The sequence below is a fragment of the Chelonia mydas genome, chromosome 2, assembly GCF_015237465.2.
Source record: "Chelonia mydas isolate rCheMyd1 chromosome 2, rCheMyd1.pri.v2, whole genome shotgun sequence".
NCBI classification, from domain to species: Eukaryota; Metazoa; Chordata; order Testudines; family Cheloniidae; genus Chelonia; species Chelonia mydas.
Window position 1 is genome coordinate 40,910,140 of NC_057850.1, and position 17,979 is coordinate 40,928,118.

Genomic DNA, 17,979 nt, shown 5'->3' on the forward strand with positions numbered 1-17,979 from the left:
AGAGACTTGGCTGTGCCATCAGTCCCGGGGGAGCCTGGAGATTCAATGGTACTGGGCTGAGAACCCAAAGGCTCAGAGATGGTCAACTTATGAGGAGACTTCAGTCTTTTTGGTGAGGGTTCTTTACGAGGTGATCCAGAGTTCCTTTTCTTAGAGCCCCTTTCAGAGATCTCAAGTTTTTACTTTAGAAGGTCTAAGGGAATGTTAAGCTGAGGATGTAGGAAGCTGAGGAAGAAACATTTGAATCCTGGTGATCTTGGCATACTTCCCCACGAAGGGGGTGGGGATAGAGAATTGAAAGGACAAAAAAAATCCTCAAAAACAATGCTCTATAAAAACTAACACTAACTATAAAACACTAAATTAATCTAAACTCTAATGCTAACATACTAGCCCAGGCAAGCTTGACCGACAAAAGCAGTTATACTGAATATTCCACCTCAGGCCAAGGTGGCTGAAAAGGAACAGAGGGCAATTTATCCGCACAGCCCTATATAACCTTAGTGCAGTGCATGAGGATGTGTAGAGTGCATGCATGGGCTGAACAGGCACTGCCACTGAAAATCTCCGATTAAAGGTGCACGGCATGCATGCGCAGCCGGAGTGGAGTATCCATAGGGCCACTACTCAAAGAACTTTTCAGCACCATGGATAGCAACAGCAACTTCGACTCTGTTGTAATCCGCAGATCCCTTGGTACTGTGTATGATCTCAAAACAGAGACAGCGTGCTAAAATAAGTGGTGCAGAGGTTCATAATGCCCAAGTAGTCAACACCAAATGTGATGGTGCTATAGCACATGGTGACAAATGAGATGTCAGTAACGGAGGTAATTATATTCAGTGTCCAAGACAATATTGGAAGTCCAGTATTGTGCTCCTTCAGGCCTCCAGTGGTACCCATTTCAGCCCCTGAAGTCCACTCTTCTTGGGTTGATCAGTTGAAGGGGATCTGTCCTTGTGGTTTTCAGAGGAGCATGCTGCCCTACCAGAATCCATAGTAGGACAGGTTTAGAAGTAGCAATTCAGGAGCTAGCTGATCTGGAGCTCACTAGGTATTTTCTGGACTTGGCCCCTATTGGTCCAGGAAAGGGTCTTGCCCATCCAGCGCTGATGTGGGTTGCATAGACCTGTCTACTAAGGACAAGGGGTGGGGGGAAGGTGTATATGTATGCCCAGAGGAATCAGAATGTCTATGCCCTGGTCTTTCAGCACTGATCTGCTAGGCTGCAATCTGTGAAGATGAGCATGGGAACCATGCACTGAAGTTCTGCCCTGTTGCACTCTGAGGGTGAAGAGAGGAAACAGCACCCTCCTAAGTACTAGCCTCTGCTGAATCAGGGAGCAAGACACATGCCAGGCAATGCACACAGCCATTTGACTGGTCTTCACTAAAGTCTTTTAAACATTACATACAGATGATACATTATTAGGTACGGGTATAATAGTGTGTGTGTGCACACAGCTAAGTGGCTGGTTTTTCATTTACTGAGGATTTCAGTAAAACGTGGACTCTAATAAACTTTCCCCATATAATGAACCAGCACAGGGCAGCTTTCCTTGGGTCATATTTTCTAGTATTAGTACTTACTTTCTTCTCTGTAATTTTTGGACTACTTATCTTTAATCACATGCACTTATTAAAATATTTATATTTTTATATGATATTTATATTATATTAAAATGGTTTGCAGTACTGTTGAAGCCATGTTGGTCCCAGGATATTAGAGAGACATGGTGGGTGAGATAGTATCTTTTATTGGACCATCTTCTGTTGGTGAAAGAGACACACTTTGAGCTTACACAGAGCTCTTCTGGCCACACAGTCTCTCTGTAATGCAAATGTAATTCATACAATATAACTTTCCTTGCCTACATTTGATTACATCTGTCCAAAAGGCCTCAAAACAGACCTGTCAGTCTGTACCTGCAACTTTATAAGGAGAAATTATCACTAGTAGATTTTAGATGTTTGCAGGAGCAATCAAATACTTAGACATCTACATTTTATTTATGCACCCAATTATTTCTACTTGCAAAAATGGGGCAGAAAAGGAGAGGCAGTTTTTAATACTGTCATAGGTTGAAGCAAACACTGAACCAAATTAGACTTCCTAAAATATTCTCTTTCTTAAAAGTTGCCTGTCCTAGCAACCCGTGAGCATGAACACCAAAGAAAGAAACTGCAGAAATTTCAAGGTCGACTGGCTACTACAGTATCAAGTCTGCATTAAGCAAAGTTCTTCCTTTAGCTGAGTCTGGATCAGGTACAAAGGGTAAACAGCCACTTACTGTATTTATGCTCAACTACAGTGCTGTCGAGAAGTATTAAAGCATATAACTAGAGAGTTGACAGTTCACCCTACAACTCACCAGGACAACAGAAAGATAAGGAAGAAGATCCGTGTAAAAAAAGGAAATCTGATTTCATTTGTATCTTGAATTAGCAATGGATATTCTCCAGGAACGTTTACTGCCTAACATGGAATCAGTGTATTTACTATGTACTTCCCTCTCTGCACCACGAATGGCAATATAAGCTGCTCTCACACACCACCACGTATACTACTGGGCTGGGCCAAGGTTTGTGTGAGGGGATGCTTCTCCCCAGCAATGCAAGCAGTAGAGCTCTATCCATGCTTACTCTCTGGAAAGAGTTCAAGAGGACCAGGTTTTCCGTTAGTTTGTTTGCCGGCCATGATCAAGCACGGCCATATGCTACCACAGTGCTTCAGGAAGAGAGGGAAAGCAGGCATTAAGCGGCTCAACCCCAAAAGCAAGGCAAAAAGTTTAGTTCAGGTCCAACTAAATTAACAGATAAAATGTACCAATGTAACATTTAGGTTTTGTTTTAGTGTGAACCCAATACTTTCTTTTCTAAAGATCCTAGAAGCTCTAGATCAGGAAGGCCTGTCTATCTCAACTGTAGCTTTGGAAAGAGAACAAGACCAGCAGGCTCTTCAGCAGGAGAGGCACAATTCTTGGCCAGTGCTTGACAACTATGAGTTCTGGCCCTAAAATAGCCAACAGGCTGAAGACCTACTGTCAGATTTGTGGACCTTACTCTGCTAAAGAATATGAATGACATGGGTCCCCAAAACTGATCTCCATGGTACCTCACCTGACACATTTCCCACTTGGATAACCACTCTGTTGCTGGCCTTTCAACCAGTCTCCTGTTCATGTGATGTAATTTATATAGTTGACACTTAAATCAACTTGTAAAGAAACTGGGTGAGTGTCACTATGTAGAACACCTTAATTGATATCCAAATATAAATATATTCATTGCATTTCTTCTATCCACTAAATTGATGAAATTACATCAGAAAAAGCTATCAGATTTGTATGGCAATATCTAGACTTCTATTAAAAAGATGTAAATAGATTTATTAACAACATTTATCTAAATGTGTGTGTGTGTGTGTGTGTGTACAAGAAAAATAAGACTGGATTAAACTAGTATCCTGCTACAAACATTTAATATCAAAGATTAGGATACCCAATTAGGATTCAAATCTGCCCACGGGGGAGAGAACACCTGCCCAAATCTCTACTTTGTAAACTCTAGAAAGCTCAGCACGCTATAGACAAGATACAGGGAAATTCAGTAAAATGATATAGCTATTGGACAAACTGAGTAGTAAAAGCATAAGAGCATGAAGTTAAAATATAGGGGATAAATCTGGAGAGATGCTCAGCACAATGCATGTATAGAGCCAAGTGCCCTGGACTCCCAACTAAAGCAATAATTTCAAGGTGATGAATAGCTTTCAGGTTCAGACAGACATTCTTGTACTTACCGAAGAAGAAAAAAACGTTACAATGAGATGAAAAAATGTAAAGAGACACGTCTTACCTGAGCCGGACCCAGAAGAATAATCGTCGTCGTCAATTGGATAGACACCTGATGCTTCTTCAACAGAGCTGTTGTCGAGATACAGGTCTTTATCAGAGGTCAACTCTGCTCTCTGGAAAATAGGTAAGAACGAACCATTAAAAAGGTAGTTACTTATATAACGCAATGTTTTCCTCACTTTTATTCTTATTTCCAAAGCTATGGTATGCTGTATATATTCCCAGAATTGTAGAAGTGTAGGACTGGAAGGGACCTCAATAGATCATCTAGTCCAGTCTCCTGTACTCAAGGCAGGACTACGTAATAACTAGACCATTCCTGATAGGTGTCTGTCTAACCTGTTCTTAAAAACTTCCAGTGATGGAGATTCCACAACCTCCCTAGGTTAGAAAGGTTTCCAGTTAGAAAGACAGGTTAAAGTCAGCAAGATGAATTGCACCTAGAAATATTGAGTAAGACAGTGTTGTTCATGGAGCATTATGATATTTGTGGTTAGACGAGAACAGTGCCTACAGAATTATGCTCAGACAAGAGGCTCTGATTCCTTAAGTACCATGTCTTTCTTAAATACTGGCTCCATCAGAATACCCATTGTCTCAGTTTTCTTGAGGTCTTCCATCAACTTTCGTTATCTTTTCCAATCCTAGATGTAATGTCTCCTCACCAAAACTGATCAGGTGGTAAAATGGGTTTGATGATGAAACAAAGTACCAGTAACTTTTTTTAGGTTGACTATAAACCCCAGATTGTGAAACATTTCCACCACTTTGATCACAGCTGTTTGTGCTAGCAAAAGAGCTTTTTTGATCATTTAGAAAAGTTGCTTACTGCTAATACTACTAGCACTTCTGTGAAGACGCCAAGACAGAAAGGAAGCAAAATGTTGATTGCCAATTACAAACTGAAATTACACCTCACTGTGAATCAGTGGAAAGTATTATGCACAAAGGCGTAATGCAAACTTAAGTCATGTAGTTTAATTCCAGAGTCTGTTGCTCCAGTCTGCGCCCTAAAGTTTTCTTTTGGCGTTTATTTTAGGCCTAACGATAATTATCTAGCCATTTGAGTCCAAAAGTACTTGATTGATCCCTCCTGAACTACTGAGTAACAGAAAGCAAAAAGCAGGCACACTGCTGTGCTTTTCTATTCTGCTGGAAGCCAAAAATCTTTTAATATTCTAGTACAAATTTTTCCAGGCCTGTTTTCGGAAAACTGTGAAGCATACATTTTGGAGTTTTATTTATTTAATTTAAGGAGACTTTTGGCAACTGATTCCCCTTCCACTCTACCAAGCACCCTTTTGGCACGGTTACCTACTTTGTTACAAACTGTTCTTCAGTTTGAGCTAAAATATCAAAATCCGCCTCGAGAGGAAAGTGCAAAGGCCAGCCTGACATGGCACAAAGATCCTTTTAGAGTAGGAGGAATCAAAACCTTGGCCTCTGTGCCTACTCTTTCCTAGATGAAAATGCACCTAAAATTTGAGAATGTGAGCCAATCTAGCTCTTCTCAGGATTCTTTTTACTAGGTGGGCTTATTTAGGTAAACTCTACATGAGGAAACATATCCTCTGATGAATGTTCAGAGGCTCTAGAGCTACGTGACAATTCTTCTGGAGGATCTAGGCTAGAAGAGTGCTATCTTACTTTTCTTCCAGGAAGGAGGAGAGGGGTCGTACTGGACTCAAACAAGAACCATGGATTGCAACTTTTATCTGTGGAATTTGCAAATTAATTTGTGCTTAAATATGGCTTGTAGAAGACCTATTCTCAGCAGCCACTTTAATTAAATGGCATTTAATGAAAGCTGCACCAGTCAAGTGTATAAGTTGGAGGAAACAGTATGTCCTACAACCACAACTTCCTTTGCTGCAAGATGTCTCTGGGAAAGTCACCAGACTGCCATTATCCTAGATGACGTGTGTGTGTTTGGGGGGGGGGGGGGGCGGGGGTGTAAGAATCAGTTGAAGCTGCATTTTATATAAAGGAATGAGTCTCTGTCACAAGACAGACACACATACTGCTACTGATATGATTGCCGAAGAGGAACAGATCAGTTTTCATATGCCTTTCTTTTTGATTTTTCAGCCATATCACTCTATTGAATACAAAAACCATGCAGCACAATGTAACGATTGACAACATTCGACAGCGTGAGTAGCAGAATGGAGAACGAGTAGCAGAAAGGAGAATGAGAAACAATGGAAGGTTCAGCTCATCCAAACTCCAAAGCATCTTGAAAAACATCAGCCTGTCCTGCCTGTTCTGGCTCCTGCTAGGGACAGCTTGAGTGATAATCCAGCTGTCCACAGACAGAAGCCACCATACATAAAAGACCGTTCTTCGATCTGAGAGAAAAGTGGCAGCATATTTCAAGAGAAAGTGCTGCCAATGATTATGACTAAGACTAAGCAGCAACAAATCCTGCAGCAGAAAATATACACAATATTATTAAAAAAAAAAAAAACAAAGTACAAAAATCCAGCAGCATCAAATTGAGAATACTTACAGATTTACCTGTAACTTTATTACATGGCAAATGTTGCCATACAAATTGGTTTCTTTTCAAAACAATCAGGTGAGAAACACAAACACAACACTAGAGAGGATGGGAACTGGTTTGCATAAAATAAGAAACAACCCAAACTCGTGCCCAGAACTTTTAATGTTAGAAAAAGCGTGGGTAACTTATTTTTCGTTTTTTATTCCCCACTCCATTTCCTGGTTCTGGCTGAAATCAGAAGCAAAAATAGTTCAATTCTGCAAGAAAAGCTGTTCTGCTAATGCTTCTAGTCTCACGGGAAGCAGGAAATATTGAAAGTCAATCACAAAAGCTTAGTCTGATGAGATTTCCTGCCCAATTTTGCAGACCCCATCCAATGTTATATAAAACATTCAAACATTTGAGTGCTTTGCCAACCAAATCTTCTAATTACCATATGGTTTCCCCACCTCCTGGAATAATATTTTGGCTGCCAATATTTTGAGGACTAGTACAGCTAGAAGCTAATGCTTTATACCATCTGAATGCAGAGAAGATGGAAAAAAGCAAGATAGTATTAAGCAGCAATTTTAACTTCATTATATTTTATTCTGCTAGTGCTAGAAATGCCAATCTAAAGCACCTTATAAATACTCAGCATTGTGGCAGGGTATACAAACCCCACCCCAGGCCAGACAGGGTTAAAGGACAGAACTGGGGCCAGGTAGCCCCACCCCTTCAGAGCACGTGCCAACTGGGTTGAAAAAGGAGCAGTCATGCTCAGAAGTGGGGCGGCTGGGGAGGAGAACAGACCTGCCCTGAAGGCTCCTGACAAGAGCACCGGAGAAGCCTCCCTGAGGGAGTAAGGCAATTTGCTGAGCGCGGCTGTGGCTGACAGTTTGGTTACCTTTTGTTTTTCTTCTTCACGTTATCTGGGACTGAAAGCGAGGAGAGAAAAGCAGCGATGGAAAGTGACCCTGGGAGTGTAACTCAGAAGGCACTTTCAGCGGCCAGAGAGGTGGAGTGGGTGGAACTGGGCTCCCCTACCACTGCCCCCATGACAGGAGGGGCTCACACAGCCTATCCACCACACTTCTGAATAGAAGACCAGGACCCACCAGAAGGGGGTACTAAGTACACTAATCACTGGGCCACCTAACTCACCAAGGACTCTATTATAAGCACCTTGATATTCAAGTGTTTGTGGATGAGCACCAATAACTTCACAACAAGTAAGCTTTTGTAAGTACTGGTTCTGGACCAGCTCACGCAAAGAAAAAAAATGGTTTCCCGTAATAATATTACATGCTGTATGAAGAGCTTTAGGTTTCAGGGAGTCCCGACTAGTTTACATCAAATTCTGTGATGTGTGGGCCTGCAACTTGTTTTGGATGAGGAAAGAGATTCTTGATCCAGCTATTGTTTCCCATTCAAACAATTCTTCTCTAATATAAAACTTTGGCAGGCCATTACCCTAGTGTTAACTTGGGGCCCTAGTATCTCAAGTCAAGGGAACACAGTGCATCAGATTTTCCAAAAGTGGACTGGCTATCTGTAGGAAGAGGAAATACAGAGCGGGATAGGGTCACTCACCTGACCACCATAACATAAATGGTTTCCTCTGATCACATAGCTACCTATATAGTTATATGCATCATGCTCAGAATTCAAACACAGAAAACATTATTTTTAAATTTCAATACCTAGCAAAAAAAGTATAGCAACTAACATCAAGGTTAGACTTAGCGAAAATAGAACTTATCCTTAAAGCTAAAATAATTTTTCCAGGGGCTCATATGCCTTAGATACTTCATGTGACCAAAATGAATGTCAAGTGCAGAAGCAGCAATCACCTCACAGTTTTGTTTAATGTAGCGAAGGCCTCTTATTGCGGAGTTGTACTATCCAAATCTCACTAGTCCTTTAAAAGTTTGGCCTTTGTAGTAACTATTTCCTTGGCTAATATTTGAAACAATTGTTGACCCCTGATCTGATCAAGGAGGGTTTGCAATTTTGGGTAAAATATAATCTATCTGCTAAGCATGCTTACAGAAATAATGGAAATTATTGACGCTATAGAAGCAAGTAGAAGAACCAAAATGTATGTATGAAAAATAGGCCTGGCTATAGGTCTTAAGCTTTAAGTGTCAAGGGCCTAGACTGAGGCCTGGTAGAAGCTGGCAGTTGCTATATGATAGCATGGACATGTTGCTTGACCAAAGGTTACAGAATGATGAACTTGACTTAAGGTAATAAAATTTAGCAATATGTATTTTGTGTTTGTTTCAGAATGCATCTGGTGATAAACAGGCAAACCACAAACAAACAGATGGTAGCGTTTTAGGGGCTTTTTGCAAGAAGAACTCACTGTCTGCTTTGGTGTACTATTGGAAAAGGGACTGACAAAGGTTTGGGTTAGCGGTCAGAAATGTCAACCGTAACACTTCCCGGAATACCAGACCTGAATCCGGGGCTGTGACTTGACTTGATCAGTTATCATCCCAGATGTATGTGGGTGGAATGGGAAGAGGTGTATAAAAAGGTTGTCAAGACCAGCTGTGACACTGGGATGGTGACACAGCACCACCAGGTAGGAAGCCTGGCCCAGCACCTTCCTCTTGGGGGTGATCTCTTCTTAATTTTACTTCCATCTTTGTTTCTAGTGGTCTCCATAAAGTGGTAAGTACACGCAGTAAGTATGAACAATCCAGAAAACCATTTTATTGTACTTATCTTATTCTTATACTTACCTACATTTTTTATTATTTCACTTATATTTGTCTGTATTAAGTAAAGTTCAAAGCTTGTGTGCATTCACTGCACCAACTTCATCTTCTTAATTAATGAAGTAGCTGCGTGAATAAATAACTTGTTTGTGAAGTGGACATTTTCTGTAATAGATTTTATGAATCCCATGTGCACCTCAGTTTCCCTCTATACTTTGCATTGCTATCCAGTGGAGTGGGGGGGGAGAGAAGGACTAAGTTTGCTCTCAGGGCAGACTAAGAGACAGTTGTGTGCACGCTTGTGTGTCTGTCCATTCATCTGTCCTCACTGTCTGGGTGGAATGAATAGAGTTGTTAAAGAATTAGTTGAAACTGACCCAGATCAACACAGAGACCCGAGACACAATGCAAGCTCAAATGACTAATGAATGAACTTAACAGTGGGAAGCACCAGCCGGGGGCGGGGGGGGGGGGCGGGGCGGGGGGGGGGGTTGTGAACACAGCATGGGCTGGCCTGGGGAATAAAGGACTGAGCTATGACCAGGAGAGGATAGAGTTGCTTGGGCTCTGGCAGAAGTTTGCAGCTCTCATCTGGGACTGACTAAAGAACTCACAGAGAGACAGAGCTTGACAGGGAATCCACTACAGCAGAGGTTCTCAAAACTGTGGTCTGTGGACCATCAGTGGTCCTCAAGCTCCATTCAGGTGGTCTGGGTTCCCTCTAAGGTGCACACCTGGGCAGCCACACACGAGAGAATGAAGGGCCACTCACCTAATTAGTAGAGCTGCACAGACATGGCTCCACTAATTAGGTGCCTGGACCCTGGAGAAGACGCACATGTAAGGTGAGGTAGTGGCCTTGGCAGGGAATAGAAGGTAGGTGGGAGGGGGCTGTGGGGTGAGAAGAGTGGGGGGGGGGGGAAATTTGGGACGTGCAGGACTGCAGCGGCCAGAGAAAGAGACGACTTTCCCCAGCTCCAGGGCTGCGGCTGAGGGGGAGAGATGGCCCTCCTTCCCAGCCTCAGCTCTGTGGCTGCTGTGGCGGGGGAGACCGCCCAGTCTTTCCCAGCCCCAGCTCAGGGGCTGCTGCAGCGGGGGCAAGAGAGCACAAAAAACGTTAATTATTATGAAGGGTTTTTTTAATATAGCACTTTTATCCAAAGCGCTTTACAATAGTTAGCTAACGGTACAGACAACATTTTTCAATGTGGTCCGCGGAAAAAAAAAGTTTGAGAACCACTGCCCTACAACCTGGCTGGTGGTTTGCTCTGGCTTAACCAGAATGGGCTATGCTTTAACCTTTCTTTCTCAATGCTAACCTAAGGACTTCCAATGCTGTGTGTTCCAGCTGACTAATAAATCCTACTGTTTTGAAAGCACTGGTTGGGTGTCACTCCAAACACTTGCTTGGATGCATTGGTCTCTGACGAGCCTGCAAGTCTCTGCCAGGAGTCTGTCTCAACTGGGCTTACTGAGTAGAGCTCACAGAGTAAAGCCGGTTGAATCCAGAGACTCCAGTCTAGGAAGCGGTAAGGCTGCAGGTCCTACCCTGAAGGAGAAGTGGGACCCCTTGGAGGCCTGCCACACTGAAAGAGCTGTTCCAAGGGACTGTTTAAAAGCTGAGGCATAGCCCAGATCTTGTGGATCCATGACACTTATTTGTGACAGGTGCACTTTGCACCCTACATTGATCCCAGGCTACACAATAGACATGTCACTTATATGCAACAACAACATTTCCAAAACTATTAAATGGCAACGATACTTGGCAAGGATGTTCCTTTTATCAGGTCTTTAATCTAGCCCTGAAGCCACAGAAAATGCTCATTAAATCCCGATTGTGATCTCATCCATCAGTTGTTACCCCCACTTACGTTTATATTCCAAGGATATATGCTACAAAACCCTGTGGCCTAAATAATTAAACACATTACAAGCCAATGATCATTGGAGCCCAGTCTGGTTATTGAATAAACTGGAACACATCTAAAACTAGTGAATGTACCATAGATTAACATAATCTATGTACTAGATCAGTGGTGAGCAACCTGCAGCCATGAGACATTTGTTTACATTGACAGTCCGAAGGGGCGGCCGCCCGCAGCTCACAGTGGCCGTGGTTCGCTGTTCCCGGCCAATGGGAACTGTGGACCGTGGATGTAAACAAACTGTCTCGCGGCCCACGAGTGGATTACCTTGATGGGCCGCATGCGGCCAGCGGGCTAGAGATTGCCCACCACTGTACTAGATAGTTCTGTTCCAAATACATGTTGAGTTTGTAAATCTGAAAGTTGTTAGTTCGTTATAAATCATTAAAAATTATTTTATTGGAATAAATAAATAGAAACATAAAAATAAATTATTTTATTTTATTGGAATCAGATTGTGGCAGATAAGTATTTGATAAAAATGCTCTCCCTGTCCCCGATACAAAGAAGAGAAAGTAAAAACAGGGTTTTCTAGTTCATTGTTTCTCTTGTAGAACACTTATTTATCAAAATTAGGGCTGTAAAGTTTGAAAAAAAGCTCTTCAGAGCAATAGAAAGAAGATGAAAGGAGGATAAAGAGTCATTAGAAATGAAAAACATTCCCTACTTATCCTAACAGACATTCACTTCTACAATACTGGTGTTGCAGACAGTTTTCCCCATGTATTGGAGGTAGGCAACAGCTCTATTTGACTGCTAGTGTCTTAGAACATTTAAAGCACGTTGGACTTTGAGTGCTATGGCAATGAGCAAGTATGACACATGGTGGGAAAAACTGCACTCAAATTTCTGTTCTTTTTTGGTATAACTATGGGATATAGAATTTGAAGTTTGCAGCAACATTAATTAATGATATATTGTTGCTCTTCTTCACAGACTGAAGTGTTTTATATGTAATCCCATATGACCACGGTCAAAACAGCTTGAAGAAGTGATGTTATGTCACAGTCTCCAAGTCACACACACTAGAAAGATGCAGGCATTATAGTCATAGTACAGTTAGAAATATGTCATTGTGTGTGAGAAAAAGAAAACTGACGACAGACTTTAGGCCATCGGGGTCTGTCCTCTACACGCTTGTATAGAATAAGTTATTTTGTGAAGCCAACTGAAACTTAGGTACTGTGCATTTCCTGGTATTTGGGAGAGACACAGGGAACATGCTCATCTGAAAAAGAAGGCCATTACAGAAAAACTGTCCCTGCACTTTAAGGAGCTTCCCTTAATGCCTAAAGTTCCACAATCCATATCCAATGAGTAGTTACAAAGCAGCTTTTGATTAGAAAAGTGTTTTGTTTACTAGCCATATTTAGGCAAATGATTATACCTTGCATTTGTATCAAATGCATGATTTTGAACCATTAATGAGGTGCTGTCCTTTAAAAGTAACTTCGTCCTATCCATATAGATGCCTTTATTTCCTGAAAATGTTGATGGCACTGTAGCTGGCTCAGGCAAAAGGGAGAGGAATACTACAGAAAATGATCTTCTCCTAAGATCTTTGCTCCAGACACAGTGACATTTATTGAGCATTCACTCTCCTCCACATTGTAGAGCAGAGGCAACAAAGGCCCAGGACATCTGTCTGAAAAATGTCTCTTCTAAAGGGGATGAATAGCCCTCAAAAATCTAATTAGAATTCATTTCTTCATCTTCCAAACATTTTGTAGTACCACTTGAACATAAAGTATTGACAGATTTTAAGCTCCTTAAGCCAGGGACATCTTGGAATGTATTGCACTGTGCTTAGCACAATGGGGTTTTGATTCTGACTGGGGCGGGAGGGAAGCATCTTTGGGTTCTTATTGCAATATTTTACTAATAAGATAAACAAGCTATTTAAGTATGCCATACAGAGATTCCACTTTTTGTCCCTTGGTCAAGCTGTTCGCCCTCCCTACATAACTGGGCAAGCACTGGAATAGCTACAATAAGGCTGCTCTGGGGAACAAACAGTCTGCAGAATTGTGGTCATAGTAAGATATTCTTTTCATAGCAGTGAGCCAAAGATTTGCCAGGTACAGGTCTTACAGTAATAGACATTTGCCCATATCATACAGAAGCTTGCACCTGCACTTACTGTACCCCTGCTGCAGTTATTATCCTCCAGTTTTACCTAATAAATGCCCTAATAAAACTTCTCAATGCCCAATTAATTTTCTGTGCCAGCACTACTACATATTTCTGTGCAAAGAGTGAAACACTGTCCTGGGACACGAACTAGTACTGAATTTTTTAGGCTGCCTCTCAGTTCTTCTGATTAGACAAGAAGTTTTGACTTAACAGAGTGAAGAGCTTATTTTAAAAGTGCTTTAAAATGGAGGCCATTTGCAGCTCTTCCTTATGTAAGCAATGAAACAATAATAACTCTGCATTTGTACGTCCATCAGTCCTAGAACTGTAACTCTGGTATTTGCCTGTGGCAATGAGCACGCAGCCTTGGTGCTGAAAGAAGTATTTTGGACTAAAGGCTTGTTTGGCTCTCTCGTCCAGAGTTACTATATTGTCTAGAAAGTATGCCAGAAAGATTATTCACGCTCGTTGTTTCTAATATAGAACTTCCTGATGCTGCATAAAAACTATAGCTTCGAGCCCTGAATCACTCACTGCAGATAAAGAAACAGTATGACTGTCTCTGGCTGCTGAAAAAAAACTCTGGAGCCCAAAATAAACAGAATTACTGAAAGCCAGTTCCACTCCAGGTGGTAAAAGGAAAAGACTTAAAGATGTAGGAGTCAGATAGGAAATATAAAAACTGGACCAAATCTCTAAATCCAGTCTGAATGATCACAAAACCGTGTGTAAACAGGTATCTCTGTTTTATTTTTATGAAATATATAGAAAAAACAATAGAACCAGTTGCCAGATTGTTTTTAGTAACCAGAAGTATAGTTGATAAAGGCAGAATTAATACAGAACAAAAACATGACTGCACCGAAGTTTCTTCAATCTGATGGCTCAAATTAAAAACACAGCAACAAAAGGATCTTAGGCACTTAAGGTGAAATTTTTCAAAGGCAAAAAGAGCATTAGGGCACCTCACCGTCCTTTGTGCCTTTGAAAATCTCCCCATAATGTATAAATACTATATAGTACCTTATATAATGACAGGACTTAAAGAGATAATATTTATCCATGCTTATATGTCGATTGCTTTTCTCATATGAAAGTTCACAGATCCTGAAAGTAGGTTTTTGACCTGTTTGCAGTTTTGGGAGCAGAACTGGATCTGCATCGAAGACAGAAAGGGGCACCCCCTCCAACCACCAACGATCTGCCCAGTATGAGGTAACTTCCATTGTTAAAGCTACTGTGTTCCAACATAGCAAGGAACCAAAACAGCTAGAAGGGAAGCTGTGTGTCACTTAGATTTAAAGGGCATGTCTACACTTGCCATTTAAAGCTGAAAAAGTCCTTTTTTTGTGCAAAAACCATGGGAGCGTCTACACTTGCTTGTAAGGTAACTCCCTTCTCTTCATGTGCCAATATATATTTATGCCTATATCTGTAATTGTCACTTCATCCATCTGAAGAAGTGGGTTTTTTACTCATGAAAGCTTATGCCCATATAAATCTGTTAGTCTTTAAGGTGCCACCGGATTCCTCCTTACATTTGCCAATGACTTTTTGCGGTAAAACTCAGAAGTTTCACCGCAAAAAGAAAACCATCTCCACGAGAGGCTTACAGCTCTTACTGGTAATGCTTTTGCAGTGATGTGCAAGTGAAGACACGTGACCGCTCTGGCCAGCAGCTCTGCTGCTCTGATGCCAGGTAAACAGACATCCACCCCTCCCACTGTAAAGCCCCCAGAACTTTGAAACTCCCCTTCCTGTTTTCTAGGCAAGTGCTCACTTATCATCTGACCCCTATTCCACGGAGCAAATGATCCCCTGCTTGGAGCAATGCTGAGCTACTGGAGCTGATCAGTGTTTGGGGAGAGGAGGCTGGACAGGGACCCAACATGCCCCGCAATCACACACACACCCCTTCCCACAAGACCTATCGTCAAAATAGAGAGCTGCACTGTGGGATAGCTGCCCTCAGTGCGTTCATCAGCGATGGAAGTGCTGCAAATGTAAACACACTCTGACGCCTCTGGAAGTATGTGAGAACACAAACCAGTACTTTTCTTTTCCCTATCACCGCTGAAACTGACAGAGCAAAAACTCTGCAAGTGTAGACATAGCCTAAGTTGCTGAAGAGAATGCAAACAGGCTCTACTTCGGTTCAGGAATCTGATCTCTTGTTCTAAAGTCAATTTGCCCAGGATGGACGAGATCCTAGGGCCTTCCTAGTAGAAGGAAGGAAGCAATCAGGTAAGAACGGACAAGTTTTTCTGTTCTCCTGCACAGATCCTAGCAATGGGATTTGTCATCACTAAGACTTCAAGAACAGACAGTGTCCTTCTCGAAGGCCTTGTCTCCATGGGAATACTCAGGAAATTTAAGGCAAATCAGCTAAAGATGTGAAATCAATGCACCTAAAGATAAAGCATGTTAAACCCCCAAGGGATGCTCTCATTCAGGAATAAAGTGGACTTAATTCTCTGTAACAGATTATACACGGGTTGATGGCTGTTCTCATGTTTGTTCTCTTCTGGCAGTTGCTGAAGCTAGGCAAATTTGATCAGCTATTGAATAACCTTTCTGGTCTCTATGCCCAGTTTGGTGTTTGCCTATCTGACAATCATTGACTGGCTGGCCTGAGACCCTGTATATGGATCTGGCTGTGTGTTGCAGAAGATGCTCCATACATACATTCAATTATGTGGAATTTGCAAGAGAAGCTAACCTTTGCCTTCCCAGTTTTTTCGGTGCTTGTCTGCCATTATTACCCACTATAAAATGCTGTTGTACCTCAGGGAAAGGGCTCATCTTCCAGCTGGGGAACCTCTAGGAAAAAGTCCCACAGCCTACCTACACAACTAGGCAAATAAAAACTGATTGGATTATAGTATTCAGAATATTTTTTTAAAATTTTATTATTATTATTGAAAACAACTATAAGTTTTTCAACGTTCTGTGGTGGGAAATCTTGAAAAGCTTGCAACAGCTAAAGAGGCAGAAATTAATTGGTTTGCTTGGGTGTGTGGGGGTGTGTGTGTGTGTCACTTTTTCCCTTATTAGCTAGGTATGTAGACCCACAGGTTAAGATCAATTAGCCTTCCTATGCAAAATAAAAATTACCTGTGTGTGCTAGAGGGAAACAGCAATGCAATATATTAACTGAAATAGATCACATTGTTGAGCTGTTGATGTAAAATACATGTTAATACATTTCTTCATACTTCTAGTGATTCTGCACTGACAGGATTTTTTTAAAATCACAGACAGAGCCTAGAATTGAGTACTATAGCTTAGCTGTCTCCTTTACCTTGTAAACTCTAAGGTTGCTTTTCAGCCAAGCATACAACACAACAATTACAGCATTCCATGTAAAAGCAGAACTTTAACATTAAGCTTCCCTAACAATCCTGGAATTAAAATGCTCAGAGCCTCTGCAGTACTTTCATTCAAAGCCATCATCAATCAGTGTTGAGAAAAGTTTATTCTTCAACTGTGCCTTTGACAAGGCTGGAGTATGAGCAGTCCTCTTTGAAGAAGCTAGAACAGGGAAGCTACTTTACAAAGATTAACCGTAATTCAGTTTCCGAAGTGTTACTCCAGTTTGAAATTTTAAAGGACAAGTTGCACTCTGAACGGTTTCAGCAGCCAGCTACCAAGACAACAATATGCGTCAGATTGATTTGCCTCACTTAGCATAGCAATTTTCTGCACATTTTCCAAAAAGCACTGATGAGTTTCACCCCAAAATAGAATGAAACACACCATGCAAATTGTTGTCACATATCAAAAATGCTAATCAGATTTTAAAATGTAGATCAGCCCTTGTGCACACAGGAAAAAATCGAAGGTGCAGATGTGACCCAGACACTAATTTAATACCTTTTAAAGTACTGAATGAAGATGCTAACATCTCTTTATAGTACCAAAGTGCCCATCTGAGACCAGGGAGAGGGGCAGGCAATTTTCTGTATATAACTCAAATGCACATACCTGCCTTCAGTTAGTGGGTTTGAATGTAATGTGCATCAATATTTCTACCCTCCTCTGGCTTTGCTGATCCTTTTTATATCATTCAGAAGAACACTTATATTTCCCTACTGCTCTAGAGAATGTGGCTGAATGATTAAAGCTGCCAGGGTAACCTCTTTGGCATGCATGCCAATAACTCCCCACCTAATAGCCTTTCCTCTGCCTCACCGCCCTGCTCCACTGGCGATTACTACAATCCCTTGGAGTGGTCAAATTACAGGGCAGCCCCCATGGAAACCTATTTGGAACTGCTGAAGCTCATACCAAAGAATGATGTTTTTAATACAGATTGTTCTTTTTAAAGCCTTACAAAAGCAGCTGTAATCAATCGTACTGGGGCACTGCAAAAATCTACCGTTTTCAAAGCCCTGTATTGATTCTTTTCCGGTTCATGGTTTTCAAGAAAATAACCCCATGCAAAGAACCACGAATCAATTTTCCAGACTACACTAACTTGAAACAATCCAAATTAAAAGATATTTTTGTAAAGAGAGAAATAACAGAAAAACCCACATATCAGCTACAAAAATCCCAGTTACATCCCTTCACGTAAGTGGGGGAAAAAAATAAAGCCGGAGTAGCTGAACAAATTCACTAATTAAATACTGATTAAATCTCAGTGGTCATTGTAAAAACTGTGTATTGTCAAAGGATATGCCAGATTCAGCTTTGAAAGTTTGCATTTCTAATTCTTAATTTGTAGCACAATAGGAAAATTTGTTTACCTGAAAGTTTCCTTTCTTTGAGTAGTAAGATCCACAGATCCATCACAATGGGTACTTAAATCTGTTTGCAGTTTGTGACAGAATCAGGGCTGGCATGCACCAACA

General features: G+C 41.4%; 1 protein-coding gene across 2 annotated transcripts in view; it reads right to left on the minus strand.

The window, feature by feature from the left end:
- The window catches only part of SDC2 (syndecan 2), a 104,057-nt gene that overhangs the window by 17,375 nt on the left and 68,703 nt on the right, over positions 1 to 17,979 (minus strand). For both annotated transcript variants that reach the window (XM_037892238.2, XM_037892237.2), the window contains exon 2: positions 3,859 to 3,970. In XM_037892238.2, the coding sequence (XP_037748166.1) occupies positions 3,859 to 3,970 (112 nt within the window). The remainder of the gene's footprint in view (positions 1 to 3,858; positions 3,971 to 17,979) is intronic.